General features: G+C 35.3%; 1 protein-coding gene across 1 annotated transcript in view; it reads left to right on the top strand.

Moving 5' to 3' along the window:
- Window positions 1-20,979, top strand: part of DPP10 (dipeptidyl peptidase like 10) — a 306,345-nt gene that overhangs the window by 273,139 nt on the left and 12,227 nt on the right. Inside the window, exons 16-17 of the mRNA XM_077779630.1 lie at window positions 16,806-17,000; window positions 17,663-17,717. Of these exons, the coding sequence (XP_077635756.1) occupies window positions 16,806-17,000; window positions 17,663-17,717 (250 nt within the window). The remainder of the gene's footprint in view (window positions 1-16,805; window positions 17,001-17,662; window positions 17,718-20,979) is intronic.

The following is a 20,979-nucleotide window of genomic DNA, read 5'->3' on the forward strand; positions in this document are numbered from 1 at the left end:
ATCACATCAATAAGAAAAGAATGAAAACCATATGATCATTTTAATAGATTCAGTAAAAGAGAATTGACAACATACAACATCCATTCATGATACAAACCTTCAGAAAAACAGGGTTACAGGGATTATACCTCAATATAATAAAAGCCATAGATGAAATACCCACAGCTAATGTTATAGCCAATGGTGAAAAACTGAGAACTTAACCCCCTAAGATCAAGACAAGAATGTCCACTCTTACCACTTCTGTTCAACATAGTACTGGAAATCCTAGTCAAAGAAATGAGACAAGAGATACTAACAAAAAGCATCCAACTTGGTAAAGAAGTAAAATTTTCAGTATTTGCAATGGCATGGTATTATATATATAGAAACCCAAAAGACTCCACCAAAAAGTTAGTAGAACTGATAAATGAATTTAGTAAGGTTGCTGGACACAAAATCAATGTATAGAAATCTGTTGCATTTTTATACACTATTGATGAAGCAAAAGACTGAGAAGTTAAGAAAGCACTCCTAGTTACAATTACACCAAGAACATTAAAATCCTTAGGAAAAACTTAAACCAAGGAGGTGAAAAAGCTGTGCTCTGAAAAATCCATTCTCATGGATTGAAAGAACAAATACCATTAAAATATCTATTCTACCCAAAGCAGTCTACAGATAAATATATCTCAAAATACCATTAGTATTTTTCACAAAACTAGAATGAATAAGCCTGAAATTTGTATGGAACTACAGAAGACCATGAGTAAATGAAACAATCTTGAAAAAGAAAAGCAAAGCTGGAGGTATCACAATTCCAGACCTCATGTTATATTACAAAGCTGTAATAATCAAAACAGTATGGTAATGACACAAAAGACAGATCAATAGAATAGAAAACACAGAAATAAACCCACAGTTACATGGTCAATTAATCTTCAACAAAATAGCAAAGAATATCCAATGGGAAAAAGACAGTCTCTTCAACAAATGGTGTTGGGAAACTGGACAGCTTACATGCAAAAGAATAAAACTGGACCACTTTCTTACACCAAACACAAAAATAAACTCAAAATGGATTAAGGGCCTAAATGTGAGACCCTCCAAACCATAAAAATCCTAGAAGAGAACACAGGAAGTAACTTCTTTTACATAGACCATAGCAACATTTTTCTAGATATGATTCCTAAAGCATGGGAAATAAAAGCAAAAATAAATTATGGGGACTACATAAAAATAAAAAGCTCCACACAGCAAAGGACAAAATCAACAAAAAGTAAGCTGTGGAATGGGAGAAGATGTTTGCAAACAACATATCTGATAAAGGGTTAGTATCCAGAATTTGTAAAAAACTGATAACTCAGCAGTCAGAAAATAAATAATCCAATTTAAAAATGGGCAGAAGACACGAACAGACATCCAAAGCAGGCATACAGATGGCCAGCAGACACATAAAAAGATGTTCAGCATCACCCATCATCAGGGAAGTGCAAATCAAAACCACAAGGAGGTATCAGAATGGCCAAAATCAACTACACAAGAAGCAACAGGTGATGGCAAGGATTTAGAGAAAATGAAATCCTCATGTGCTGTTGATAGGAATGCAAATTGGTGCAGTCACTGTGGAAAGCAATATGGAGGTTCCTCAAAAAATTAAAGAGAGAGTTACTCTATGATCCGATAATCACACTACTATTTACCCTAATATAGAAAAACACTGATTTGAAAGGCAATACTCACCCCTATGTTTACTACAGATTCATTTAGAATAGCCAAATTATGGAAGCAGCTCACATTCTATCAACAGATTAATGAATAAATAAGATTGATATATATACACAAAGGAATATTGTTCAGCCGTAAACAGAATGAAATACTGGCATTTGTAACCGCATGGATCCAACTAGAGTAGGCAATGCTAAGTGAAATAAGTCAGAGAAGAACAGATACCATATGATTTCAGTCATATGTGGAATTTAAGAAATAAAGGGAAAAACAGAAAAACCAAGAAACACACTCTTTGCAGTTATTGTTATTTATAGTTACAGAACAGACAGTTACCAGAGGGGAGGTGAGTGGCTGCATGGCTGAAATAGGTGATGGGAAGTAAAGAGTACACTCAGAATAATAAGCACTGAGTAATATATGAAATTGTTGAATCTTATATTGTACACCTAAAATTAATACCACATTGTATGTTAACTGTACTGGAAAATGAAAAACAAAAAAATAAAAATATCAAAGACCATTAAAAAGTTATGGAGGAAAAAGATGGTCTAGTAGGTATTATGGTCTTAGAAAGCTGTTCAATTTTTCACATATTACACAATTAAAAATAAAACTTTAGGAAATACTTTTTTAAATTACCAGTAAAAATATGTAATATGTCATTTAGCACCCATGCAATTATTTAATAGACATTCATTACAAAAGCAGATAAAATAACGTAATCAGGCCTATAGAATTTACTTTGCTAATTTTTTGGTTGATGAAGGGAAAAAATGAAAGTTTTTAAAAGTTTTATTTATTTGCAGAGAGAGAGGAAAGAGAACATGAATGAGGGAAGGGCAAAGGGAGGAGACACAATCGCAAGCAGTCTCTTCATTGTCAGTGCAGAGCCCAGTGTGGGGCTCAAACTCAAGAACCATGAGATCATGACCTGAGCTGAAACCAAGAGCCAGATACCTGACTGAGCCACCTAGGTGCCCTGAAAGTTTTTTTTTTTTTTTTAACTTTATTTATTTATTTATTTTGAGAGAGAGTGTGTGATTGGGGGAGAGGCAGAGAGAGAGGGAGGCAGAGAATCCCAAGCAGGCTTCACACTGAATATGGAGCCGGTCATGAGGCTAGGTCTCACAAATGTAAGATCACATCCTGAGCCAAAATCAAGAGATGGATACTTAAGCAACTGAGCCATCTAGGAACCCCCAGATGAAATTATTTTTATTTGTGTATGCTGATTATACTAAATCTTAATTTACCTTATCCAAACTTCTTGGTTTTCAGAGGTAAATTTCCAGAAGTTTTGCAGAATATGACTTACTAAACCAACTGAGGATTTTTCTTTTCTGACTTTATTTTTATTAACTGGTCAGATTTTTTAAGCTGCATGATCATTTCTAAAATATCTGCTTGGAAACCTACATGGGTGAGAATGGTTTAAGTGGTTTTTAAGTGTTTTTGTCAGTGGCTTATAATTTAAAGGCACTTTTTTTTTTAAGATTAAAGTATCTTCAGTAACAAGTAGACTCCCCACTTTTTAAAAAAAATGTACTTTTTTACCTAAATGGACAATTAGTGAGGAATAATAAAGTGACTATTATTTAAATGAGGGTAAGAGATGATTTGGTGATTTTGGGGTCACTGCTTTTTATAGAATGTATCTAGCACGTGACAGACTGTGAGTCATTTCTTCACCTGTACAGATGGATTTACATCCAGGAAATTCTAAGATGACTGCATTAGCTGGAGACAGACAGGCTGCAGCAAATACTGGAAGGAAGAGTAGCTGGAAGCAACACTGGCCTTGAAGAAAGTAGATTGACAGTTTGGAATTCCCTTTCTACCAAATCTTCATTATGGAACCTCAGAAGAAATGGTTCTCTGAGGATCTGTGGCCAGATTTTCTGAAACTCAAACCTAATTTCATGATAAAGTAAAAGTGAATCAATGGCAACAGAATATTTTACTGTAATAGAAAATCTAAGAAGCATTACCACTACAGATCAATCTCAGTGACCTCCATTTACAGTGGTCTCTATGGGGTCATGACCCCCTTTTTCTTCCCTACTCTGTATTCTCCTTTCAGATACCTAATTGTTTTTCTCCAGTCTTTAACATAATAGGGAGCCCTGAAGAACCCAGTGTCTATATTCATCTTTATAACTATATTATATACATCTATATCTGTTTCAGCATTTACCACCTTGAATTTTTTCTTATTAAAAAATAATTTTTTTATTATTTTCTACTTATATATATGTAATTTAGTGTAATACATTTATGTGTCACTTTTATGTGCAAAAAGCTATGCCAGTGGCTGTGGGAAGATAAAAAGATTACAAGCATCTTGAAATACATAATCCTTTTTTAGATTTGTTAAGTGTGTCTCCTAATGCCTTGCACCTGTAGAAGAATCCTATAAAAACTTACTAACCTGTCACTCTTTTAATATTGCAAAACTAAAGACTGAGATAGCCTACAGTTACAGACGTTTATTTGGTACATAGGTAAAAATGAACCTAAATGCCTAGACCCTGGTAGGAAGCAATCCAGACAGACAGACTTTTATTAAAAATAAAAGGTTGTTTGCTGTACCCACTAAGAGAAGCGGTATGGACCCAGGGAGTTTCATTTGGTGCCAAGAAGTCACTATTCCTTCCTAATTTCTACTCTTTCATATTCAACTTACCCATGCTACACTTGACAAAGGTCTAACTCTGGGAGGCAGTGGCTATGAAACAAATTACATTAATTTCTAGAATGCAACATACTCTGGCATGCCTCTGTGACTGTTTCTTCTTTCATCCATCTTCCTTCCAATCCTAAGAAATTTATGGTCATCCGTCAAGTCTTATGTTTCTGAAGCTTTCTTTCACCCTCCTTATCCATCCTTCTGTATCTTATTACCATTCCAAATTTGTGTTTCCTCCTAAAGCCACAGCTTCCTTCAAAGTCTCTCCATATATCTTGAACCATATCAATCATATTGTTACTTTTCCAGTTTACTGTAATTTTTGTCAGGATGTCTTTATATGCTATTTAGGAAATTTCTGACTCCCACTAGATTTTGGACCCAGGCTTCTGTAAGAAAACCCATAGTCTAGAGGTGAATATTGAGAGAAACAATTCACAGAATAGCTTATCGAATATTTCAGCCTCTTAAGAAAACATAAATATTAAAATCTTTATTTTCCACATGCCATATATTTCATAGTGGTTAGCTTTTAGAGTAAGAGTCACTCCACAAATACATATTGAATGAATAAATGGATGGTGTCCAGAAAGCAAATGACATGATTGCTATTAGTTTTCACACTAAGCCATTCTAACTGGAGAGCATGATTCATTTTTATCTAGAGTTTCATCAATCAGTGTTATGCATATCAGAGTACTACAACATGGTCATCTAGATGGAAGTGAGCTGTTTGTCAGCTCTGTTCTGTATAATTATTCCATTAAATAGCAGGGTATAATTAAATGATACATATGTAGTGAGTGAAATTATATAGCCACTCATGTCCCACAATCAAAATAACATCATTACTTTTTTTCATGAACACACTTTCCTTTTAACAAACAAAGGATATTATTTATAATTTTGAATAATATCATGCTCATGGGACAGTGTCTCACCTTGATCTTTGAACCAGTGTGGTTGTCCAAGAGCCCACATTCTTTTTCGGAAGCCCCATACAGCCAGACACCATGTCTGGATGAGTCTTTTTATTTTTTTTAAGTTTATTTATTTTGAGAGAGGGAGAGAGAGAACATGCATGAACAGGGGAAGAGGCAGAGAGAGAGAGAGGCAGAAAGAGAATTCCAGCTCCACTGACAGTGTGAAGCCCGACATAGGGCTCGATCTCACTAACCGTGAAATCATGCCCTGAGCTGAAATCAAGAGTTAGATGTTTAACCAACTGAGCCACCTAGGTGCCCCTAGAGGAGTCAATTCTAATCAGCCACACTCCTCTCCACCTACACTTCCTTTCCTGTAGTTTATTGTTTTATCTTCTCTCAATTGCTTTTCCACTCTGATTCTAGGGTGAACTCTGTGTGATCCATACCTGGAAATGTGGCGCTCTACCCCCAGTAGAGATTGTCTCTATATATTTATAAAACAAATAAAAACAACCGAACTAAACAACCATAAACTATTTGATTCTGGAAAATACGAGTTTCTCAATCATTCCTCTGTCTTCCAGGACGTTGAATTTTATTTTTTTTTTTTTAACAACTGGAAAAGTTGTTAACACTTTGTGATGTATGTCTTCATAATCTGTGCTCACCTCTGTTATATCATGTAACCACGCCAGATCACAGTATTTTATCTGCTCTATTAACTGTAAACTCCATGTTTATAAGAACTCCTTTAGTATAGTTTTGCCTTAAAGTGACAGGGGCTTTATTTGTGTTCAAGAAAATTTAACAGGAAAGAATGAAAGAGAGAGAGAGGAGAGAGAGAGAGAGAGGAAGGAAGGAAGGAGAGAGAAAGAGAAAGAGAGGGAGAGAGAGAGAGAGAGAGAGAAAAGAAAGAAAAGAAAAGAAAAGAAAAGAAAAGAAAAGAAAAGAAAAGAAAAGAAAAGAAAAGAAAAGAAAAGAAAAGAAGAGAGAAAGAAAGATGAAACAAATCAGTCAACCCTGAGTTAGTCATTGGGGAGGAATTCAAGATAGGGAAAAAGGGAGAAAGAAATGATTTGAAAATTTATAATGTGTTTAAATTCAGCCTTTGAATGAGTCAATTCTCTGCAGTGTAGTTTCCCTTCAGAAAAATGTGTGGTCCGTTTCTCATTTCTCTAATAATCTTTCTGGATAATGCTTAAGAATGATTGATTTTCATGTTATCTTTTCACTGTTTCTCTTTTATTTTTGATTATTGAGCTTCTTAAAATAGTAAGATTATTTATTGGATAAAGGACATCATTTTTAGGATGCATAGATACCACCTTTAAACGTTACTGAAACCATGAAAGATAAATATCATCGTCTTCATTTTAACACAAAGAAACTGACTAAAATATATCACATATATTATCTCTAAGATCATGAGCACAACAAAATTGGGGGTTTTCTTAACTTAAGTTTTCTTTACTTTTTAGATCAAAACCTGCTCTTTTTATTACTCAATTCTTTCTGGTTACATAGCCCATTGCATAATCAAGTTTAGAAAATTATCAAAAATGCTGGCAGAAATTAATTAGAAACTTCACCACAACCAAATTCTTAAGACCTTTTGTTGTTGTTGTTCCCATTTAAATGTATAATAATCTCTAGATTGTAACCTTTTCCAACAGGACCATGTTAATGCTTTGGGGTAAAATAATGGTTATGGGAATCATGACTAAGTTCCTAGATATTCCACATGAGAGATCAAATTCTCACCCAGACTATTTCATAAAATTCCAAATTCTGATTAGAATTTGCAATCAGTTCACTTTCTGGAAAGTCTTTATACCCATCAATTATTCTGTGGATTCATATACTTTTCAGTGTGTGAGACAGTCAGAAGTAAGTAAGTTTGTTTGGTTTCCCAAGAGTAAAGGCACATCTATTCCAAAACTTCTCTAACATCACTTGATCTCCTCCTTGTTCATGCCAAATATAGGTCTACTTCACTCTCAAGTTCTCACAGAGCTAACACATGTATTGAATGCATATGGATGGGAGAGCTAGTACTTGCCTCAAAGAGGGATTACTATTGCTTTGCCATGTAATAAGGGGCAAAGCTTAAATTTTAAGTTTCTGATTTTCCTCATTTTTAAAGATTTTCCACATTTAAGTAGATGGTAAATTCTCCCACACTGTAATGCAGATGAAATGATTAAGAAAAGACAGTGGCATTTAATCTAGGTAAGGGGAGAAGGTGATCATCACTTTTGATACTTTTTGTGAACAAATCGGACCTTGTTCTTTCATGATCTGTAGATAATGCATCTTAAATGTCAGCATTAATTTCTGTACTATTTAAAAGTGTACAAACTCAAAGTTGACGTCTTGAGAAGGTGCCACAGGGGAAAAATATTCTGTTTACAGAAAATGTGTGTACAATGTAGAAGTTATCAGATTATCTTTGAGGATTCCTTTAAATTGGCAGATTTTTCTCTATATACAGATAAAATCACTTCTATGACTTCCATATTGTAACCATATTACCTCTCTTAATATAGATATTGATGATTTCATATGAATAGCATGAATTATAGTTTCATATGAATGATACAGATTAATAGAACCTATTTAAAATATACAGTATACTGTATTTCATAGGAATGGCATAAATTACAGTTTCATATGAATGATACAGATTACTAGTACCTATACAAGTATACTGTATATCTAAAGGTATAGCTACTAAATAGTTTTCCTAAGAAATACTTATTTACTCTGTTTTTAAAGTTTTGATGGTCATATATTGGGTCATAAATATAAAGATATACCTATATTTAAATCATTCTTTTTTCAGGTTTTCAACCTGGAAATGGGTACTTCTTCTCTGAGGGCATTCTCTTCCAGACATTTTTATCATACAATTTTTATCAAAATGATAAACCCAATCTAGGTGTGCCCTTTTTCATCCACCATTTATTCTACTCTCTGTTTTTACATTTATAATCAGAACTCTCAGTTGTCATCAAAGAGACTATAAGAGGCAACCAGTGATTTTGAGAGCTATTATGCCTTCCATAACTTGCCCTTAATCAAGGTGCTTTTCCTGATTTTTAGTTTTGTTCTTGAAGTCTTAATATATTGTGAGGGCTTTCCCTTTTGTTATAAGAAAGAGTGTCTCTGACTACCTGCAAACATTAACATCTTTGGAAAAACTGTGCAGAAACCACAGTGATATATATGTGGGCATCATTTCCCTTTTAATTCACCACATGAAATGTAGCATACCAACTGAACACATGTTGAACAGAATCAACTTCATCTTTAAGAATTAAAAGCATAGGGGGTGACTGGGTGGCCTAGTTGGTTAAACGTCCAACTCTTGGCTTTGGCGCAGGTCATGATGTCATGGCTCCTGAGTTCGAGCCCCACATCAGGCTCTGTGTTGATGGTGTGGAACTTTATTAGGATTCTCTCTCTCTCTCTCTCTCTCTCTCTCTCTCTCTCTCTCTCTCCCTCCCCCTCTCTCTATATGCANCTCTATGCACTGCCCCATCTGTGCTCTCTCCCAAAATAAATACATTAATTTAAAAAAGAATTAAAAGTATAAAAGTTATATATATATACATATATATCTTCATATATGTGGATATTCTTATAAAAATCATCTGTGTATCATATAGTTTACAACACTTATACATTATTTTATTTTGTCCTATGAGTATAACAGGGCAGATATTCTCATCAGGAGTGGTAGGTAATGAGTTAAATGTCAGACATCTACTAAAAGGTGAGGACTTAGCCAGGAGGTACATTTTCAGGCTTTTACTACTTTTCCCCAAAAATTCTAAGGATAAAATCCTTCAAAAGATATGGTATAAATTTGGGAAAAGGCTCAGGGTTAGAACTTGGAAAAAAAAAAAAAAAAGACTTTCAAAACCTTAAATTCTTAATTCTCTTTCAACTAAGAATTCCAAATTCCTTTTGAGAATGTGATTGCTTACATGTCAAAGATAGTGAAGTGGGCTTACTGTATAAGAGATTTATGCAACAGTTATATAAAATAAAGAATGCAACTGATCCTCCTCTTAGTGGTCATTTTATGCAATGTGCTAAACTTTCTTTTGACTGTGACCCTCTCTAAAGAGATCCAAAGAAGTAGATCGAATGCTGTTCTACCTCAGTGATGATATAGCCATTCGTGGCAATTGAAATTAAAGATCACCAACCCCCCTTCTCTTTCTACCTCTTCCTGTAGTCTGTTAGAAATTGTCCCAAATGGAAATTGGCCATTGGATAAGAATTAATGTAGTAAGACTTGGGCAGCAGAGATGATCAGGAGATTAGAACTTGCTCACATTTTACTGCACAATTTCTATCTGTGAGATGTCCCTGAGTCCCTTTCCCACTGGTTCTCTTCCAATATTTTCATGTGCTAAGATGTTTATTCTGAGGTTAATTTTGTGTGGAAAATACTAACAGTCCATTTTTGAGTTTTATAGCTGGTTCATTAATATCCATGCTGTTCAGTGTTTCATCCTGTGTTCTGATAAGTTTTTCATTTCTCAGCTCCTTACAACAATAGAAATAACTTGATTTAATGAACTGAATTCTGTTTTTTCTTTGCTCTAATAACAATCGTTATGCAATTTTTGTATCATACTAAGGATATAATCTCTGGCTTTTAATCAAGAGAAACCAAAGAACAAAATATGATTAAATTCCTTTCAAAACAAGGAATACCTTTAATAGACAGAAATTGAACCTGATATGAAAAAGGCTACCTACTAAGATTTAGGAAGAGGGTAATCATATCATGGAGCCTGCCTGGGATTCTCTCTGTCCCTCCCCCACTTGTGCATGCACTTTTGCGTGGATACACTCTTTTTCTCACTCTCAAAAATAAACCTTAAACAACAGAAGAGGGAGAAAAGAGTAGAGGGGGTAGGAGAAGGATGAAAAACAAATCCCATTTTACTAATACAAATTACCCTCCCAAATTTAGATATCTAAATTCTGATCAAGTATTTAATTATCTCAACAGCTTTTTCAATATAAAGAAAACTTACTGAAAAAAAATGCCTTAAAAAAAAGACCTAATTTCTATGCCATACGTTCTATAATCCAGAAAAGTATACCAGGGTAAGATTTTCCAATTTTTGTTTCATTTTGTTTTTGGTGCTAGAAAAATTATACATCTGTGGAAGCAGGAGAAGAAAGAACTTACACATACAGGGACACACATATTACAAACACACATAACCATGTGTGGAAAGTAACCAAGTAAACACACACACACACACACACACACACACCAAATGACTACATATACATGTCTTTTAATTCTAAATTAACTGTAAGGCCCTACCCACTGTGATAAATAGAACTTTTGTTTGTTGTTTGTTTTAAGTTTATTTATTTTGAGAGAGAGAGCGAGAGCAAGCACGAGCAAGGGAGGGGCAAAGAGAGATTGAGAATATCAAGCAGGCCCCTCACTGCCAGCACAGATCCCAATGCAGGGCTTGATCTCACCAACATGGATATCCTGACTTGAGCAGAAATCAAGAGCCTGATGCTTAACTGACTAAGCCACCCATGTGCCCCATAAGTAGAACATTTTTAATGCAACTGAATTTTCCCTTAAACTAAGCAAAATAAGAAAAACTTACTATTGTTAAAGAAAGGCTCAGGAATTATCAATTCAGAGTTGCCTAGGGAATCACCAGATTTGGAAGCTCAGTTTCTGAGAGAGAAACAGAAGAAGGAAAAAGTCAAATCCTGTAGCATTGGCCAGAACTGGGCTAGTAACACTTAATATCTATCAAGAACCAGATACCTTGAATGTTTATATATATATATTTTTCTTTCATTTAATCCTTGACATTATTTTGCTGATAGACACTCTTATTATCATCCTCTACACCAAAGATAAGCAAACTTAGGCATAAACCTTTTCTAAAAGGTTTAACATGAACAGGGTCTATAAATGCAAGTATGTGAACACAAGTGTTGAAGAGTAATACAATTTGAGTATTTGGTTGATAGCCTGATTTTGTATGTATTATCAAGTAGGCTTTAATCATTACCATCACCAAAGACATGAGCTTTGACAGTGTAAGAAAGAGTCTTAGTAAAGGCCCAAGTAGCTTTGACCATCATGGGGCACCTGGGTGGCTCATTTGGTTAAGAATCTGACTCAGGTCATGATCTTGTGGTTCATGAGTTCGAGCTCCACGTTGGGCTCTTTGCTTTCAGCATGACAGCAGAACCAGTTATGATATTCAGCCAAAATTATATTGTAGACAAACTACAGATGAGAAATTTGCAGGTATTAATAATATTCCTAATGGAAGAAGAGGGGCATATGGACAAGAAACAGTTCTGACAGGCAAAAAAATAGTAATTCTCATATGTGGTAAATATATGAGAACACTCATTCTGCCATTCTGCATGTAGGACAATCCATCCATGAGAAGAAATCTAAGGATCAAAAATGAGAAATAGAAGGAAGTGGCCAAGAGGCCTTTAACCAACGTACATATGTATGTATTGCTCGAAAGAGGTCAAACTTCACATGTTACAACTAAATCATCCTTAACTATAAATGTCTATTTAGTTAAATTCATATCAAGGCAAAGAAAATATTGTTTAAGGCTAATGTCCTGCCAAACTCACCTACTGGGAAATGATCTCCTAAAGAACACAATCAGAAATGCTGACAATCAATTTTTCTTAAGAATTTAGTGTAGTGGTGGCTCTATGTGGCATCAGTTTTATTTTTGTTTTCCTTTAGCTCACTTTCCATTGTATTCTTTTACCTTTTTTTCCACACTTTTTTTTTAATGTTTTATTTATTTCTAGGAGAGAGAGAGAGAGACAGCGTGAGCAGGGGAGGGTCAGAGAGAGAGAGGGAGTCACAGACTCTGAAACAGGCTCCAGGTTCTGAACTGGCTGTCAGCACAGAGCCCGACGCGGGGCTCGAACCCACAAACCGCAAGATCATGACCTAAGCGAAAGTCGGACGCTTAACCCCTTAAGCCACCCAGGCGCCCCTCCATACTTTTTAAGTTTATCCTATCTAAAATAAAATTGCAACACTTAAGTTGTAAATGATTCTAGCTTTTATCTAGCACTCAGGCAGCTGAAGTCCATCCATTCTAGGCCCAGAAAGAGGCAAGAACCGAGATGTTAGCAATTCTGTGTCCCCTCCTTCCACATCTCAATGGACAGATACACAGCTATCAGGATAAGCAGTTTTAAAATTCTACCATGTTAGGGGCACCTGGGTGGCTCAGTCGGTTCATGGGTTCGAGCCCCGTGTCGGGCTCTGTACTGACAGCTAGTCAGAGCCTGGAGCCTGTTTCAGATTCTGTATCTCCCTCTCTGACCCTCCCCTGCTCATTCTCTCCCTTCTCTCTCCCTCCCTCTCTATCTCTCTCTCAGAAATAAATAAAACATTAAAAATAAAATAAAATTCTACCACATAGGACAACAAATTCTGCCATGCAATAGATTAGTCAAGTAAAGAGTACTCATTAGAAAATATTTTCTTGGGGCACCTGAGTGGCTCATTTAGTTGGGTATCCAACTTGATTTCGACTCAGGTCATGATCCCAGGGTCATGAGACTGAGCCCCATGTCTGGCTCTGTGCTGAGTGTGGAGACTCCTTAATATTCTCCCCCTCTCTTCCCACCTTGGAAAAAAAAAGAAAAAGAAAATATTTCCCTTCCATTTACTGTAACCTTAGTTTTACTGGTAGGGGAAAGTCTTTTAAAAATGTACTGTATGTGATCTTAACTACTTACGATATACTATTTTATAAAAAATAACAATAAATAAAAATAAAAACAGCATATAATTACCCAGGGCAACTCAGCACATCCTAACAAAGTCAGGACGAAAATCTGTGTCTTCTGAACATAAATTCAAGCTCTGTACATGAATTTAAAAAGCACTCTGTGAACTTGACCAAACATGTAGTCTGAACCATTTGGTTGGTCTTCACACACTTTAATTCAGTTTTGGTATAGGTGTTCTGTTAGGTCATAAAGATTGTTTTGTCATTTTAAAGGTCTGTTAAATATCATGTGTAAAACTCATCTTTCTTTCTATATTTTACTATATGCTCTTATCTTGAACTTTTCATCCCTTCAGGCTTCTTTAATGTTGAAGATGTTGAAATAAATGACAAGCCTGCCTCCCAAGACCTTAACCCTGAAGAAAAGCTTAGTCTTAATTTGATTTTTCTTTCTGTATTAGGAAGTAACTGTTGCAATCTTTCCACTGCTTACAAGAGATGTAATTGTTCCCTTACCACAACTTTTGACAAAATTGTATGTCCCCACTCTCAGCCTTGAAACACCCTCACGTCTATGGGTCCCCAGAGTTTTTCTGAGATTGAGAGACTGAAACAAAATAGTGAAGGAAGATGTACACCTGAAACGAAGTCTTTAGGTATCATTGGTCCATCTGAAAGAATACGTCATATGACATGACACAAAATATTTGCCATAGATACCGCCCAATTTGATTTCTGCACAACTGGCCCAAAGCCTTTATATAGTTTTGTATTTTTAACTGCAAGGAAAAAAGCTCAATATAAGCAGAACTGCTTCCAAATAGAAAAGCAATAGGTTTCTAATCTCTGATTAATCTAAACATTGTTTTACATCTCTCACTATATTTCATAAAATATTTCAAATACATTATATCGTTTTAATGCATACAAAACTTTTTGAGGAAAGGAAGACTACTTCACCATGATTAAAGATAAGGACACAAAGAGTCTGAGAGTATTAGTGCCTTGCCTATCCATCAACATTCAGAGTAAAGTATGGCTGTCTGGTCATATTTTTACTCACTTTAAAAACCGAAGTTAATCATTGTCCCTTATTTTCTGTGAATCATGTTTTGCTTTTTAATATTTGCAGTAAATCCTCAAGCTTCAAAATATATTCCCTTTATTTAAACTAAAGCCTTTTTAAATTCCTCCCATTTTAAACCTCATCTTCCCTGAAAAAGTCTAGTTAAGCAGAATTTTTTGTGTTCAAGCACCAGAAACTATGTGCTGGGCATGATTCATGGTACTGATAGACAACCGACAATGATAGACTCAACTGATAGACAAGTTTTATTAGTATCACCTGGGAATCTGGAAAAAATAGCACTTTTGCACTTTGGTCTGAACTAGGCAATTAGAACTCTAGGTACAAGCACGTGGATATGTGTTATAAAAGTTCCCAATAATCTGACCAAGAACTAACACTGTAAAAACTAAATAAAAAATAAAATCACAAGAAGAGTTAGAGATTGAAGACGCCATGGGAAGACAAAACAGATTTAGATTTGGCTCACAGGATCACCATTAATTATGTGATTTAGGGGGGAATGGTGGGAGATCATGATTAAACACTTTCACGGCACAGTTTAGTGACAGTATACGAGAAATAATGCAGGTAATAAGCCATGCAAAGGACAACTTCCTCCGCAGAAAAGTTAAATAAATTTTGTATCTTTAGTACTTAAACCACAGAAGACATTTTATTAGTTTCCTAGGGTTGGGTATGCTAAACAATAAAAATTTATTTTCTGACAGTTCTGGAGAAGTCTAAGGTCAAGGTGTCAGCAGGTTTTATTTCTTGAGACCTATCTCCTTGGCTTGCAGCTGGGTTCCCTCTTGCTGCCCCTTCACAGGGTCTTTCCTCTGCATGGCTCATGTCCCTAGGGTCTCTGTTGTGTCCTAGTTTTCTCTTCTAAGGATGCCAGTCAGATGGATTAGGGCCCGACCCTAACATCCTCATTTCAACTGAATCACCACCGAAAAGGCACTATCTCCAAATACAGTTACATGCTGAGGCAGTAGGTGTTAGAGATTCAACATATGGATTTTGGGAAACAGAATTTAGCCTATAACAGCATTTAATAAATTTTAGTTGTCCTATGTTTTTTCGTATTTTCTAGCCCCTCCTTTACCTAGCTCACTAATTTCACACGGCCCCTGTATCAGTTGTATTTGCTGCCCGGAAGTTATTTTCCTTAGCAAATTTGATAACCTAAAAACTTGGTGAGGATTAGTTTGTGTATTGATAGGTACTGGTGCTTTTAAGCAACATATTTGTATAAGCATGAAGTCAAGAGACTTTGGTATCTTTCCATGACAGTGGATGGGGTGAAGATTTCTGGTACGCAGCTCAACTAAAATTGGAGCTGTTCACAGAAAATTAGATGTTGGATGCTCTTTAAATCTGTCACATGGACAAATGCAAGTTTGAACTATAACTGTGTTTGGACCTAGATAATCTGTGATTTTAGGAGAGCCTGCTTTTTTCACCTTTTCTATATTTTAGGAAATAAAATAAGTACCACTGTAATTGAACATTTTAAAACTATCACCTTTTCCTTCCAGAGAAAATGTTCATGCTTTATGACTCGTGTGTCCTTCTTTACTTCTAGCTTTCAATTTTTTCAAACATCTACGTCTCTTTTTCTTTCTAGTTGTTAACGTTAGTGATGAAAAACAGTTTTTCCTCAATGTATGCTTAATTTCTCCTTAGTGAGAATTCTACCAAAAAAAAAAAAAAAAAAATCAAGANTTGGGATTGTCCATTTCTTGTGTTAAGAAACAAAATTCAACTGAGTGATTTAAAGATCTAGTTGGCTTTTTGCAGGATTCCTGATTTGGGAAGCATCCCATCTAGCAAATAGAATCACCAAGGACCTGTGCAAAATGGAAGGATTTTATAGGCAGAAATGTAGTGGGACAAGAAGGGTTTTAGCAAAAGAAAAAAGACTGTTCAGGCCAGGTCACCTTCCTTTAGGGGGAAGATGGGGACTATGAGAGGAGTCTTAACATGTAGATTACTTCATAGTACTGATCACAAAATTCCTGAATTGATTGGTTTAAAAATCTAATTCTGAGAGAGGCTGAAAGTGAAGTTAGGTTAGATTTTAATAACTTTGGGTGGAATTTAGTAAAAGTGACTTCACTTGGTCTCTGTGGTCATTTTAATGCTTGATAAACTATTATTAAATCTCCCTAACTGGTTCTGCTCCCTAACAGATCCTTTAGTCTTTGTATACCATCTGTAAGACATTTCTAAAACACACTATCTGGAAGAAATCCAATAAAGTAGCGCCTGTATGTCAACTTGATCATTGTTCTTTCGAAATGCCTATGGAAAGGCACTATGGAAAGTGAATGTATTTTTCTTCATTTCTCTCATTGGAAAAATGGGTTACAATAATCTTGTATGAACAGTTTTAAATCTTGTTTCATATTTTCGGTTCAGTAGAGAACTTTTCATTCTATAAGTTTTATAAAGGAAATTTTATAAAGGAAAATGGCATTATACTTTCAGGTTTCTTACCAAGGATTAACAGGACTTTTAATAGACAATCTGGGTCTTTTCCAAAACTTTTAAATAGTAAGTGTGAAAGCTAAAATTTCTGCCACATGGTCAATTGTTCTTGTTTTGGTCCAATGTGTTGGTATTTTCAGGGATGAAGAACCAGGAGGCCAGCTGGTTACAGATAAGTTCCATATTGACTGGGATTCAGTACTTGTTGACACAGATAATGTAATCACGGCACGGTTTGATGGCAGAGGAAGTGGATTCCAGGGCCTGAAAATTTTGCAGGAGATTCATCGACGGTTAGGGTCAGTGGAAGTAAAGGACCAAATAGCAGCTGTGAAGTAAGTGTGTCCACATTTTCCTACTGTTTTTCCTTTAGTGGTGGAAGCTAGGTATATGATACATTACTCCTGAATCATGTACTTTAGTACAAAGATCTGTACTTTAGTGAATAGACAATTTTCTATGTTACTCGTATAGACTACTGCATTCATTTTTTCAAGTATTTCTCACTCTTAACACAATAATAAAACAACTATCATACTTCCCCCTCTTTGGAATTAAAATTCACTTTGATTTATAAAAATGGGAGAGACTTTATTTAAACCATTCTATTGCCCACAACGTCTATTATTTCCCCCAGTTACCTATAATTCTTGAACTTTCACAGACACCATTCCCCCACTGGCATGAGTGACCTAGAAAACTATTAGGTTCTTTAAAACAGCACACAGAAACTGGCTGGGGTATTGTCAAAATGTAGTTCTGTAGGCCTGAAATGCCCCAATTCGTCATCACCTAGTGTTGCCCAAACAACTGTACCATCACTTTGAGTAGCATGATTTTAGAATATATAATCTTTAAATGTGAATAGAGCTCCAACCACTAAATATTTCTAGTTTGACTTCTGGGTTTTGTGTGCATGTGTGCATATATTTGGGTGCCAAGAATCAATGTATGTCTAACTCAAGAAAATATAATTGTATATTTTTTCTCATTACAGATTTCTACTGAAACAACCATACATTGACTCCAAAAGATTAAGCATTTTTGGAAAGGTAAAAAGAAATGTTGTGTACATGTGTATAAGCACAAATAGCTACATAGGTGTAGTTTACATTTATAGGTATATACACATGTGTTTCTATATATATTTTATATAATTTCCTCATTTTATATAATCTCTTGGTATGATTCTTTAAAATGTAGTATTATAATACTATACACATCCAGTCATTTATTAATCCAGCAACTATTTATAATTTAATTGGTACTGGTATTAGAAGTAGAGCAACAACTGAATAATGAAAAAATCTGTTTTCATAAAGCAGATCTTCTAGAAAGAAGAAATTGATAAACACATAAATGAAAAACACGATTTCACATAGCAAGAAGTCTTGTAAGGAAACAACACAAAAAAATAAGTGGACACAAGTGAACTGTAGGAGGGGCCAATGTCATTAGATTAAGTGGTCAAGTAAGGCCCCTTGGATTAAGTGATATTTAAGCTGATACCTAAATAACAAAAGAGCCAGTCCTACAAATCTCTTGGAGGTATGGTGTTCTCTATAGAAGGGTCAAGTACCACAGCTCTAGGGATGACTTACATGGCTCAGAAACTGAATGATGACCTATATGTATAATTATGTCTTTGTGGTGTTTTCTGCATGATATTTAATTCTCAATGCAGTAATTTTTATGTCAGGTCCAACATCATTTTCACAATGTGTATAGAGACTCCATGTACTTACTGGACACCTAGTTGATGCATATCACTAGGCTACACTCAAATGAAAGGAAGGAGATCTAGTACTATTTTAGTTTAGAGACAAAATTATTGGTGTTCATGGATTTAAACATAAGTTTTATCATAAGTGAACTTAGAGATACAGGACCAGAATAACTGACAATTTTACTGGGCATAAATTTTAGTGGTATTCACTGACAAATAGGTGTATGGAGAAAGCTATTTTATAAATGAGTAAATTGTAAATCAGCACAAACCACCACCACTCTCCCCTGACCTCAGATACCTGCAGTGCATCATGTCTTTGCTTTATTTTATTTTTGCTCTTCAAAATATTCAAGAGTTCAGGGGCAATGCTTCTCTGACAAATATAAATACAGAAATGAAAGCCCATCACTACATATATATCACTATATATATGTGTGTGTGTGTTTACTGTAATTACATATTTAATGTAATTAAATATATATATACTTAATGTTGATTTTATTTTTGAGAGAGAGAGAGTGCAAGTGAGTGAGGGGCAGAGACGGAGGGAGACAAAAAAGCTGAAGCAGGCTCCAGGCTCCATGCTGTCAGCACAGAGCCCAATGTGGAATTCAAAACCAGGAACCATGAGATCATGACTTGAGCTGAAGTGCGACACTTAACCAACTGAGCTTCCCAGCACTAATAATAAAAATATAAGCAAAAAAACAAATGGAAATGCCTAAGAAAGTTATCATTCCAAAGAAATGGAGGGGCGCCTGGGTGGCTTAGTCGGTTAAGCATCCGGCTTTCGCTTAGGTAATGATCTCGCGGTTCATGGGTTCGAGCCCCGCATCGGGCTCTGTGCCGACTGCCAGCTCAGAGCCTGGAGCCTATTTCGGAGTCTGTGTCTCCCTCTCTCTCTGACCCTCCCCTGCTCACGCTGTCTCTCTCTCTCCTAGAAATTAAAAAAAAAAAAAGAAAAAAAAAAGAAATGGAAATCCTTGACAAATTAACAAGTGCATACAGTGAAATCTTAGCACATGGCTAGAGCATGGATGAACCCTGAGGACACTGCGCTCAGTGAAATGAATCAGAGTGACAAATACTGTGTGATCCCATTTATATAAAATATCCAGAGTAGTCAATTTCATGAAGATGGAGAGTGGAATGGTGGATACCAGGGGTTAGGGGAACGGAAAAGGAAAGTTTGTTGCTTAATATGTAATAGAATTCCAGATTTGGAAAATGAAAAAGTTCTAGAGATTGGCTTCAAAATAATGTGAATACACTTGATACTACTGAACTGTGCACCTAAAGGTAGTCAAATTGGTAAATGCTACATTATGTGTTTCTTACAGCCCCTCCTTCCCTGCACACATAGTGCATATAGTTGAGAACACTTTACTTTTTAATGCTCCTGAGATATGTAATAATTTACAAAGGGCTTAGTGCTTATGTATTTCAAGGCTGTACTTACTATACACATACATAAGTATAAAAGATCAAATGAGCTATACACACATTCATTACCATGGAAATTTAAATTCAGAAGGTTGTAAAGTGCTTTATAGAAAAAGTGGAACATAAATTGGATGGTGAAAGTCATTCAGCAAGTAGAGGCCAAGGAGGAAGCTCTTGTGTAAATGCTCAAAGAACACAAAATAATTGACTATAACTAAGGCCCACATAAAGGAATGACAAGTGACAAAAGTGAGAGGAAGTCTGGGCACAGACCTCAGAGAGTCCTTCATATTAACTAGAAAACAGGAAGAAATAAAGCTCTAGGCCTCAGATTTAGAAGTTCAAAATCCTGTATTTATTATTTTATAAGGGCGCTGATAGGCCTCAGAGTAACTGGCAATCTAAATATACAAAAGAGAGACATAAGATATAAACAAACAAAATGGAATTAAGTGGAAAACATATTCCATTTCTAGTTAACCAAATATGCATATCTGTGACTGAAGTATAATTTAGAAGGTGGCTTTCTGACCATATAAAGGAACAGTGTTAGCTTCAAGACTCTTAAGTCTTGTGATTTTTTTCTTGGAGTATACTTGTTTTGTTTCAGTATCAAATAAAACTATCCTAAAGTCATATAATTGGTTAGGGAGTAATGATCTTGCTTTTTTAGACTGTAAAAGATATCTGGGGCTGTTTCTTTCTCTGTTGGAAAATTTTAATTAACATTTAAATTTATTTAATCTATACAAGACAATTAAGACTTTTCCATTTCTTCTTGAGTTAGTTTTAGTACTTTAGTACTTTTAAAATAACTGTTTCCATTTCATATAAAGACTATTTTTAAAGCGTAGTATATATTGTCTTATTATATGTTTAATCATTTTACTGTGATGATAACGTCTCATTTGACTGCTAGTTTGGTTTATTAGTCCCCTTCTGCCTTCGCTGGAGCACTGGCTTGTCCTCTGTTCCAGGCGCGCTCTAAGTTGCTCTTCTTCTCCCTGCTTGACTCCCTTCCATCTCCCAATCCCGACTCTTTTTTAATAAATTGTATTTGGGCTTAGGTCTTCTCAACTTGTCTTTGTTTTCTATTTCCCTAATTTTCTACCCTTACCATAATTTTTTTCTTCTACTTTTTA

This window comes from Crocuta crocuta, unplaced genomic scaffold, assembly GCF_008692635.1.
Source record: "Crocuta crocuta isolate KB4526 unplaced genomic scaffold, BGI_CrCroc_1.0 scaffold18, whole genome shotgun sequence".
NCBI classification, from domain to species: domain Eukaryota; kingdom Metazoa; phylum Chordata; class Mammalia; order Carnivora; family Hyaenidae; genus Crocuta; species Crocuta crocuta.